At 40.2% G+C, this 12,020-nt stretch overlaps 1 protein-coding gene across 12 annotated transcripts in view; it reads right to left on the bottom strand.

The window, feature by feature from the left end:
* The window catches only part of RPGR (retinitis pigmentosa GTPase regulator), a 55,551-nt gene that overhangs the window by 20,028 nt on the left and 23,503 nt on the right, over window positions 1-12,020 (bottom strand). For 8 of the 12 annotated variants that reach the window (XM_077889463.1, XM_077889464.1, XM_077889465.1 and 5 more), the window contains exons 12-14: window positions 9,742-9,839; window positions 9,367-9,432; window positions 6,072-7,031 (exon numbers count right to left, since the gene is read on the bottom strand). In XM_077889463.1, the coding sequence (XP_077745589.1) occupies window positions 6,072-7,031; window positions 9,367-9,432; window positions 9,742-9,839 (1,124 nt within the window). Of the gene's footprint in view, window positions 1-3,395; window positions 7,032-9,366; window positions 9,433-9,741; window positions 9,840-12,020 lie in introns of those variants that run through there. The other 4 variants (XM_077889460.1, XM_077889458.1, XM_077889459.1 and 1 more) reach the window with 2 other exon arrangements.

The raw sequence follows: 12,020 nt of genomic DNA, 5'->3' as shown, positions 1-12,020 counted from the left end.
GCCAGTATTGGGCACATGTATATATTGTATGCAGAGTTTCACCCTACCCCATATTTAAGGGTTATCATTATTATAACTCACTTCATTCCCACAGATCTATTTCTATGAGCCAATTTTTTTTCTGACGGGGGGGGGGGTGGCATTAGCTATGTTGTATTTAAACAGAAGTCAAAAAATAAATAAGAATAAACAGAAGTCAGGTTTGCTGGACTACACTCACACACATCTGTCAATGATTGGGGATTCATGAGGGCAGTTCCGCACAGGGCTTGATGTGGTCAGAGGGGATAATGAGAGGGACACGGGCCAACCATTTGCTGAGTATCCCTAACATGTTTCATGTGTTAAAACTAACTAACCTCTCCAAAGGCCCCTTCCTTTATAAAAAGCAATAAATCAGATTTAGAATGGTTAAAAGAGGAAAAGCTTTCCCAGGTGTCCACTGAGCTAATCCATGAAGGGCTAGGGTTTGAATCCAGATCCATTGGGTGCCAGGGCCCGGACTCTTTCCCCGGGCTCTGCTCAAGACCAGAACAGCTGCCTCCAGAGTTGTTGCCCCCACAGGCTGAAATTTAGAGCACTGTAGGCTCTTCCTTTTTGTTGATAAGCTCACTTCAACAACATCCTTTGCTCATGTACCCTTATATATAGTAATAGCAAGTCTAAGATGCTTCTTCCCAGGGTACCAAAGTCCCTGATTCAAAGGTGGGCTTCCTGGAGCTCCCTCTTTGCTAGCAATGTGGGCTCTGGCCATCCTTTCTGCTGGGCCTCTCCCAGACGCCTCTGCAGCCCTCCACTACTTTCCCTCCTTGGCTTGGGCGGCACTTCTCTTCCCTGAAAAGTGTTCCTACGCCACCCCCTTCTCAGACTTCCCTTTCTCAATCTTCCTGTTACCTATTGATGCTTCCTTGGACTCTCTTCACTTCTTCTCTTTTCATGCTGAATGCTGCCTGGCATTCAACTCCATGGTTTTAACTACCCATAAAAAGCTGGCAATACCCAGCAATATCCCCTGAGCTCCAAGTCCAGACATCCATCTCTCTGCGGAATATCTCCCGGATCAACAAGCACCAAACAGGATCCTAAATCCACCCCTACTCCTCTGTTCTCAGCCTTGGCACATGGCACTTTTTGCACCTGGTTCTTCATTCAAGAAAAGCTTGGCCTTTTTGCTCCTTCCAAGTTACAGCTCTTTACCAAGCCCTCCAATTCTATCCCTGAAGCTGTCCTGATAACACGTCTTCAACTCTCTGTCCACACTGTCCTAGTCCTCTCTTCTGTCTCTGCCTGGTCTCCTAGAGCTGCCTCCCAACTGGCATCCCTGGCTCTGGTCCTGTCCCTCTCTGACCCCCACCCCTCCATATTGCTGTCAGAGGGTTATAAAAGCCCAATTGTGAGCATCTTACTTTTGCTGTTTAGCATCTTTTACAAACAATGAGGCCCTTTGCCTCTCTACCCAGAACCAAAAGATGCTCTAAGTTGCTCTACGCTGAAATACCCTCTTGGCTCCCATCAACCTGGAAAGCCTTGCCCCTGCTGCTTGCGTGCTAAGCTTTACTTCTCATGACTCAGTTTATATTCCACCACCACTGCTCCCCAGAAGCCCTTTCCTAGCCTTTCTCTGTGGCCACTGAAGTGCCATTCTTGAAACTTTCTACTGTACTGGTAAAGTTTCTGGTTAGCCTATAGGAACAGCCAAGAGTTCCTTGAGATCAGGGAACTGTATCTTACTCTTGGCATACTCAAGGCATAAAACCACTGTCTTCTTCTTAATTAAGGGGCTTAATGTAGAAAAGCCATAGATTTGTTTTCAGATATTTTTATCTTTGGGTAGTTCTGGCTAAGAACACAGAGGAATCCAGTAACAAAAGGGCATTGTTAAGCCATAGTTAAAGGCAGAGCCACAGGAATTCCTTTTACCTGGTGTGATTTCAAGAAATCTTTACCTACCTAATGTCCCTGACAGGTAAAAGGGCCGCAGGAGGTTGACAGCAAGAAGCCCTCATTTCTTGAGATCTACCTGATTTGGGAAAGCTGCTGTTTCCTAGTGGGCGCTTGGTACATGCTTCTTTGTTGAATGAATAGCACATACCAAATATTAAGTTACAGGTCAGGTAAAACGGAAAGATTGAAGGAAGAAGGAATTACAGCACTTTCCTCTATGGTAGCATTTTATCTTAAATACATATGTGTATAGCAAGTTTACCTCTACAATGAAATAACAGAAAACGTTTCGTTGCACTCACCTCAGGAGCTGCTGTTCGGCAGCAGCAGCAGTTTCTGTGGTACTCCTTTGTAGCTTACCTTAAAATATTTTTCTGCCAGAGTCCTCACTTGAGACTGTAACTCAACGGATTCTACACACACACCTCACACTGGCCTCAGTAATAACCTAATAAGCTACAATAAAAGCTTGATCAACCAGCAGATGAGGACAATAAAGAAGGAACCAGTTATTCCGATCTGTTTAACCAAGTACTAATTCACATCTCAAAATGACTAGGCCTATGCTCTTATGACCAGAATACCATGCCTGCATGAGCGATTGCTTCTAAAAGAGCACAGAACACTTTTGTTGGCCAGGGAAATGTGAAAAAAATGGCAGGAAAAAAAAATGGCAGGAAATGCTGTTTAAAAGTGGCTCTCTAGACCAGTTCAAATAGTGAGATGGGTGCATGCTCAGAACACCATTTTCATGTTGCCGGCCAGGAAGGCCTTCAGGGCAAAAAGAACGCCCACACCTTAACATGAATAACTTGAGTGTAAGAGTTTCTTTTCTCCCTGAAGGCTTTTCCTTGAGGAACTCCACTTCTATCATTCATCTCAGTTAATCTTTTTTTTTTTCAGTTAATCATTTTAAATCAACTTTTTAAATAACCATGTGGGGCACTAGCATTAGTGGGACAGAACACACACTTTATCAAAATATCAATTCTACTCCACTGACAATGAATGTGGTAGAATTTGGTAGAACCCTGCAATGCCAAGTTAGCATCTTTGGTTAGTTAGGGGAAGTGATCAAAGATCCCCGCAGCTAAAACAAAATCTACAGTTGCTGCTAGGAGTTTCTTCTCTTTGTATTCTAGTCTCTTTCCCCATATTCTTTCTCGTGGAGAGTAGAATATGCAAAGGATCCGACTACCCAAAATTCACAGGAAGTTTACCATCGAGATCCTCCTTGATTAAAGTGGAAGAAATCCCTCATGCCTGAGATATGGAAGGGACTGGGCCAAGAAATCAGTTGAAAAGGGAGCTATGAATAAAGAACAATCAAATGATCTACCTGCATGATGCATACTGAAAATTTTAAGGGAAGACTGAATTTATGCTAATAGAAATCTAGCCTCTTGAAAAATCAATACTTAATGTTAGTTTTTCTTTCCACAAACAATTACTGACAGTATATATTTACACTTTATTTTACTTGGAACATTCTAACAAGCAACGAACTGAGAATTACAGAATAGTCAATGAAGAACACACTGAGGGTACATAATAGACATTGGGAATGAAGATTCTGACAGTCCAGGTAAAGCTCAGAAGTTAAAGTTTAGAATACAGAATAACAGAAGACAAGAGACATGAAGGCTCAGCCTAAGTTTTTAGGAGTAAAGAACATATAATTTATAGAAAAGATTGATTTTAAAGTGACATTAAAGTTTTAAAAAACTTTCATGCAAATGACAAACACAATGGGCGAAAAACCACCTGTTAGAACAAAAGAATCTGAGAGTTAGAACAGACCTTAGTTCAATCATTCAATCCACTCCATCTTACACATGAGGAAAGTGAACCCCAGTGAGGTGCTCTGCCTGGCCAATAACTACTTACAAGTTTTACATACTTCCAGAATATATGTTTAGGTTCACCTCCATTTCATGAGATATACTGTCATTTGCCCAGACAGTAACTAAAAGATGTCACATTAAGATCTAAGCTTTGAATCCAGCTGTCACTTGGTAGATTGTTGCAAAAAGGACACATATAAGGTAAAAAAAAAAAAAAGCACTATTTTTTAAAAATATGAATTCTTCATTTTAGTTTTAGAATATCATCCATCTTACAAAATTATTCCTTATGGTAGGCAAACTGTCATCAGGGATTGAAATAAAGTCATAAGAAATGAGATGTTTTTATCTCCCTGAAGGATCTGTGCCGTCTTTAAAGGGACCAGTTCGCATATACAAACGCAACACTCTTATAATAGTATACTACAATCTCCTAAATCTGTCTTTAATGAGAAATATATAATGTTATTTATCTGCTATGACCCTTTGATATGTTCTAGTGACAGATTCATAATTTTGGGGGGAAATATACCAAAAATATTAGTTTAAGAGGCGCTAAATTTACCAGTGCCTTATGTTGTCTTTATCAGTTGTTACTATACCAAACATAAAGTAACCATGGCCTAAAAGCAATTTTAATAAAATGTATTTAGTGCCTATTATGTGTAAGATACTCTGTTTGGCTGGACCAAATCCAGTCAATTTTAAAGTTTGTTACTTCAATTCTAAATAATGTGGTAATACATTAGTCCAGAATTTTTTAGAACCCGGTGGCCCATTTTTTAAAAGTTGTTTTGACCGCATTGGCATTTTGAACCTCTGTGCCTCATGCTCTTTCCCCTTTCCCTCTGTGTTAGTAATAAACTTTTGGGGGTATGCCTTATCTTTGTTATATTTCACAGATCCTCTGATTTTGCTTGCTCTGTTGGACTCTCTTCCTTCACCCCGTCTTCCCTGTTTTTCACTCTCTTCATCTCCTGTCTCCTCATATTTCCCCTCTTCTTCAGTGTCCTTCTCTTCCCTCTCCCTCACTCCCCACTCTGCTTCCTCTCCCTCTTCCTCTCCTTCCTCCTCTCCTTCCTTGTCCCCTTCCCCTTCTGTTTCCTCCTCCTCCCCTACTTCCTCTTCCCTCTCACCTTCCCTTCCTCTCCCTTCCTCCTCCCCCTCTCCTTCCTCCTCTTCCCCCTCCTCCTCTCCTTCTTCTTCCTCCCCTTCTTCTTCTTCCTCTCCTTCGCCCTCTTCCTCCCCTACCTCCTCTTCCCCTTCTTCCCCCTCCCCTTCTTCCTGCCCTGCTTCCCCCTCTTCTTCCTCCTCCCCTTCCCCTGCTTCTCCTCCTTCTTCTTCCTCCTCTCTTTCATTTTCTCTTTCCTCCTCTTCTCCCTCTTCCTCCTCCCCTTCATATTCTCTTTTGTTTCCTTCCCCCTCTCCTTCTTCTTCCACTTCCCTTTCTTCTTCTTCTGCATCCTCTTCTTCTGCTTCTCCTTCCTCCACTTCCCCCTCTCCTTCCCCTTCTCCTTCTTCAACTTCCTCCTCTCCTTCCTCCTCCACTTCCCCTTCTCCTTCCTCCACTTCCCCCTTTCCTTCCCATTCTGCCTCTCCTTCCTCCCCTCCAGCCTCCTCTTTCTCCTCCCCTTCCTCTTCCCCCTCCTCCTCTTCCCCCTCCAATTCCCCCTCTCTTTCTTCCCCTTTTCCCTCTCCTTCCTCTAATTCCCCCTCCCCTTCCTCTTCCAATTCCCCCTCTCCTTCCTCCTCTACTTCTTCTGCTTCCTTCTCTTTCTCTGCTCCTTCCTCTTCCCCTTCCCCTTCTCTTTTCTTCCCTTCCCCCTCTCCTCCTTCCTCCTCTTCCCCCTCTCCTTCCTCCCCTCCTTGCTCTGCTTCTTCTTCTTTCTCCTCTGCTTCCTCCTCCTCTCCTTCTTCTTCCCCCTCTCCCTGTCCTTCCTCTTTCCATTCTCCTTCCTCCTTGCCTTCTTCCTCCTCTTCTTCCTCTTCCCGGTCTTCTTCCCCTCCTCTCCCCTCCCCTTCCTTCTCATCTCTTTGCTCTTCCCCTTCCTCTCCTTCTGTTCCTTTGTTTCTTTCTTCCCGATGGCCTTGTTCCCTCTCCCTTTGTTCCTGGGCCTCCTCCTCTTCTAGGTTTTTCTCTCCCTTAGCCAGGCCCTCCATTTCTCCTCCTCTCTTGTCTTCCTCCTCTTGCCCCTCCTCACTTTGCCTCTGTTCCACTCCTGAATCACCCTCCCGCTGGATTCCCTCACCTCCACCTCCTGCCTTTCCCTTGCCTTCACTCACCTCTGCTCTGTCTGTCAGGTCGTCTGACAGGATCTCTATTTCCTTCTCCTCTTTTCCTGCAGGCACCTCCACATTCTCATTTGCCTCTACCTCTTGCTCCTCTATTCCACTTCCTTCTGAATCCTCTGCTCCTTCCTGCTCCTCTGGAATCTCTGACAAGTGGTCACACTTAAAATCATATTTTGCCATGAATTTGGACAGTATGTGTTCGGTCTCTTCCTTGTGTCCTTGTTCGATAAATTTTCTGCTATACCACAAGTTTTGGTCAGTTTCCACTTCATCATCATCCTCTTTCTCTCCACTACTAAATTCTACTGACTCAGGCTGCTCGAAGCCATCAGTGGTACCTTGCTGACTTTCGCTTTCACCTTCCAAGTAACTGTCTGGCTCCTCTATAGATTCTCTTTCACTGTCAAAGATCACATCTTGTTTGTTCCTCCTACTGTCCTTAACAAAATCTTTACTTTCTTCATCCTCAATATTCACGTCTCTATTTGGTAAGTCGTCAAAGAACATATTAATATTTCTTAAATTCTCTTCACTTTGTCTCCTAGCCTGCAGACCTGCCATTTCCGCCAGCTCGTTTTCCTTCTCAGAGACTGTTTCTTCTGCTTCTGGATCCTTCTGACTTTGGCCTCCATCACTTTCCTTTGCTATCGCCTTAAAGTCAGGTGGATAGAGACCATGCTTACTTTCACAACTAAATATCTTTCTTTGCACACCCTCTGCGTGGGTGTCAGCCCGAGGCCCAGGCTGGCCTGAGTCATTACCTATGTCCTCATCTGAAAATGCTTCCATAGTCATAGCTGCTTGCGTCATGTATATTCCTTTTGCCAAAAGTTGTTTATATGCTTTCCCCTCTTTCACTGTTTTGGACATCTCTTCACTTGCACATCCTTTACTATCATCATTTCCAAAGTGAGCTGTATGCTGCTTCAGTTTCTCAATTGTTTCTTGTTTCTGTAAATTTTTGAAGTAATCGTCATACTACGATTAGTTAACAAAGGTAACTTATCTACTACAAAATACTGCCAAGATTTTACATTACACTAAGTTTCATTAGCAGAATAAAAATGTCCAGTTTTACTGGACATTTTGCTCAGATCTGGCTTTCTCTGGAGATCACTTATGCCACTAAGTCTATGGTACATCTGATTTTGATGTGGCACCGTGTATCTGCATCTAACTTGCACATTCTTACTATTTGCTTTCTTTTTTTTTTTTTTTTTTTTTTTACTATTTGCTTTCATTTTTGCCACTACTTACACAGGACCATCAATATTTCTTCTCTATCCCTTTTCTTAATCTGAGTCAATTCTTAAATATATTTCCAGACTGATTTTGCAAAATAGTGTTAAAAAAAAGTACTCTTATCCTGCATGCAGCCCTGTGGGTTCAGTTTCATATTTTCCTACCTTCCCTATTATTTTAATTGTCAAATTTTGATTGGTCTTTTGAAATTCACAAAATTAAATATATTAAAATATGAAATTCTTAAATATTGGAAAAAATGAATAGCTTACTTCTAGAAGACAAATCTGAAAACTCCAATGAAATCTTTTTAGTGACATAACTAAACAATATGTTCCTTTTCAAAACAAATTTTTGACCCTCTTCCTTTTGTCTGTTGTATTATTTAATTATAATAACTTGGATACATGAAACTAACCACTATGTGGAAAAAATACTTAGGGTAAAATGTTAAGATTCTTATAAATTTTATGAAATTAAACATTGCGATTTGAATGATACATTAAGAATATGAAAATAATTTCCTGCTGGACAAAATAAGGTAAAAATCAAATTGTTGATCCAAATTCTACAAGCTAATGAATTAAAATACTTGATGAATTTGGGCTTCTGGAGAGTAAAACCTCACTAAATCAAATGTTATAAATTGTGGTGAGTGCTAGGCCTAGGAAGAGGTCATTTTTATGCTAAAAAATTTAAAACAGCACAAGTTAAAAATTAATAAATGGAAATACTATAATAAATCTTTTTTCATTCACCAAAAAAGGTCTGGTCAGGCTTCTACTTAAAAGGACTACACGAAGTATAAAATAGAAGTCAGTTTACAAGGAAGTGCTTTCCTTCTGTTTGTTCTAGGTCCTAATCTTTAAAAAAATCACAATTCTTTCAAGTGCCCTAAAGAGAGACAGAGGCCCAGTTGTCAGAAATGATTTTTAAATGTATGTGTTTTTATTTCCCTAGCACAATCAAGTAGCACAAAACAGGGAGAGCCCTCAGTCTAAGAGAAGAGGAAGGAAAGAAGACACAGGAAAGACATCTGTTTGCAAGTATAGTAATCAATGAAGTCAGTCAACACTCACTGAGCTGCCACACTGTGTGAGGACAACAGCTCTCTCATATTCAAAAGGAATGCTGTTATTCACTATGCCTCTCAGTAACACAGAGGTTAAGACTAACAAAGACTAGCACTAAATTTTTATAATTCAGCAAGATCCTCTTGCATTTCAGTGACTTCGACTTAAAGGATTTTTAACTAAATAATGCAGCAAAAGCACTGGAAATGAAAATTAAATGTTGTCTATAAGCTTTCTTCCTTCAATTTACATTTCTCCAATTTACTTTTCTAATCGCCAAACCTCTCCTTCCTTTCACCTCACTGGTCTTTAAAGCCAGGAGAAGCAAAGAATTTAAGGACAGGCATTTATCTCTCCAGGGTTGTGAAAACCATCAATTACTTCTTCCTCTTGCTATTCATCTGTTATTCATTAAAAAGTCTCTATCACCCATGTATGGTTTCTGATTAATTTCCAAATGTTTAAATTTGTTTTCATGCTATCAATTCTGTGAGAGATTAAAACCCATTCCACATATTGGAAAAGAAATTATCAAATATTTTCACTAAAACCACCAAATTTTAGAGCTAGAAAAGATGTTAATATCATCTTTGAGGATAACATGGTAACTCAACCAAAGTCATATGCAACCCAAGTCCAAGAATCATTCTGATAAACAGTAGCCTCTTCCAATTACTTATGAACTGCCATAATTATCTTTTGCTTTGATGCTAAGAGAATGTGGCTACTGTGACTTGTTAGTGACACCAAACAGTAAATTTCAGCAATGAAATTCTGTCACTCTTGTTGCATCACAGGAAATATATAACAACAGAACAAATCCAAATTGAGGCTATCTACAATGGATTCCTCTTTTAAAATCTAAAGTAAGTGAATACTTATCTTTCATTGTGCTCCAGAAACCTTTCAAGAAAAAATAGAATTTAAACTGTTCTTACCCACCATAATGAAAATAATTCTCTATATTATACCTTTTGTTTATCAATTGGTGATAATTTTAGGGACTTGTCATTGGAATTCAGGCTCATCATATGTGTCTGCAATAAATAAAAAATATGTTCTAAAAAGAATAAAGACCATATATAAGATTATATATTTACACATTCTTATATATAAAATTAACACAAAATAGTTCAATCTACTCTCAACTGCATACTAAAGATATAAGGACCAAAATTAATTGTATTGTATGTAATCTATACCTCAACACAATAACAAACATATATAAAAATAACAAAATGAAACAAAAACCAAAAGCTTTTTTAACAAGTAACAGCACACACACGTGAATACACTATGAACTAAAATCCAAACATATCTATACAGATAAATGGGAAAATCATTACCATGTTTAAGACATCGGTAGTTTCTCCAAGGCTTTCTGAATCTGTTGCCGAAGAATTATCTGTTTCTTTCCCTTTGGCCATGTTATCTCGAAAATAATCTGATTAAAAGGGAAAAGAGAAAACCAGCTTTCAATGGAAAATTGAAAGACAACTGGGTAATAAATTATTCTGTAATATAAAGTACAGGTATAATTTTACTAAAGTCCCTTAACTTCATGTAAAGAGAATTGAATGGAATTCATTCATAGTGATAATAGGTTTTAAAGTCTCTTTCTGGAAGTTTAAAAACTTCGATGCTGATGAGATAGATAGCAGTTGCTTCATTCGTATGAACAGGCAAACACTATTCCTTTGGGAAAAAATACTACCCAGATATCCAGTGCTTTGACTGTCAGTCCCCAAAAAGGGCCCGAGTGATGTACATCCTCCTGACATGTGCACGTTTGTGTCATTCCCTTCCACATTTTACCAGGTTGATCTATATGGCCAACCAAACAAAGCAGCCACAATTGTGATGTTACTGCAGCTTATGTCTTGGTACCCCCACTTTGTCTTCCTTGAATCACTTCCTCTGGGAGAAGTCATGTGAGGACCATTCCTAGGGAGAAGTCCACATGCTGAAGAAGTAAAACCTCCTGCCAACAGCCACATGAGTGAGCACAGAAGAGCATCCCTCAGCCCCAGTGGAGCCTTCAGGTGACTACAGTCTCATCTGACAGCATGACTGCAAATGCATGAAACACTCTGAGCAGAAACCCTCTCAAGCTAGGCTGCTTCTGGATTCTTGAGCCCTCACAAATTCTGTGAGATGAGTTTTAAGGCCACTTGTTATGCAGAATCAGATAACTAGTACAAGAACTTATAGCCTAGGAGGGAATATAAAACATAGGAGGTACTGGCATGAGAAATCACATCCAAGTGTTGGGAATCTTCTCAAGATCACCAGTATTCTCCATGATGCCAAATCCATGGGATGCTTCTTTAAGCTTTTTCCTTGACCTCTGAGCAGTACTTTGAATTCATGACCCTACTCTCTCGATTCCCCTCTTCTTACCCTACCAGCTGACAGGGCTGAGGAAAGCTTTGCTGGCTCTTTAAAATGTTAGACATTCTTAGGGCCAAATCCTGAGCTCTCTTCTCTTGCTACTCTGCTATCTAACAGGTGATTTCACCAAGTCCTATGGATTGTAAATACCAACAAATACCAATTCTGTGTTGTCAGGTTCCAAATGTATTTCTCTAGTTGAGACCTCTCTTCTGAACTTTAGGCTTGCACCTTCAACTGCTTGCTCCAGATTTCTGCTTAGATGTCTCCCAGGTATCTCAAGCTCGATTTTTTTCCCCTCAAGCCTGTCAACCATCCTCTTGCCTAGGAATCACCCTTGATTCTTCCATTTCCTTCACCTCTATGTGTAAATTCAGTTACTTCTTTGCCTAAAATGTACTTCCAATCTGCCCCCTTCTTTCTATCCACAGTAAACACTCCAGACCACACACCATCATTTCTTGCAAAAGGCTCCTAAGTATTCTACTTACTTTTAGTCTTTCCTCCCTAAAATCCATACAGAGGCAAAAGTGAGCATCTTAAAATGTAAGTTGGATTGGAGCACATCACTTCACTGATTAAAACCCTTTAATGACTTTCTATTGCACTTAAGAAAAACACTCAAATCAAATAGGCGTATCATAGCCTATAAAATCATGAATACATTTTCATTCTCCAACATCTTGTCTAGCCTTTTCCCCACACTCTAGCTCCAATGGTCTTTTTTCCTTTTCTTATAAACTTCCTCCAAACCTTTGCCTCTATTATTTTCTTTGCCTAGAATGCCATAACCTCTCTCTTCATGTGGCTGTCTTTCTTATCCTTTATGTTTTAGCTAAATATCACCTTCTCAGCAAGGTCTCCCCTGACCTTCCTCCCTCCACGCACTGAAGTCTGCAAATAATTTAGAAAAATTCATGTTATATCTTAGATACGACTTTCAAAATCCTTTAAAACAGTTTTAGCAAACAGTCACAAAAAGATAAGGAATTGCTTTTCCTTTGGATCTAGCTACAAAACTCTGTATATGTTCACATTCAAATCCCTTGAAGCAGGAAACAACTTCCCCCAAACCACAAACTTCTCATTTCCTTGTACACACTGTGTCAGACTCTACTTTTGCCATGTGCAGGCCTGAAGGGTGCCAGTGATGCTTATCTCAAAAGGAAGCATGCAAAAGTTGTGTGTGAAATTCAAGAAACTGGCTCATTATCAGGGGTGCCTGGGTGGCTCA

The sequence above is a fragment of the Canis aureus genome, chromosome X (assembly GCF_053574225.1).
Source record: "Canis aureus isolate CA01 chromosome X, VMU_Caureus_v.1.0, whole genome shotgun sequence".
Lineage (NCBI taxonomy): Eukaryota > Metazoa > Chordata > Mammalia > Carnivora > Canidae > Canis > Canis aureus.
Note: the sequence above shows the minus strand (reverse complement) of the source record. Positions and strands in the feature narration are given on the sequence as shown.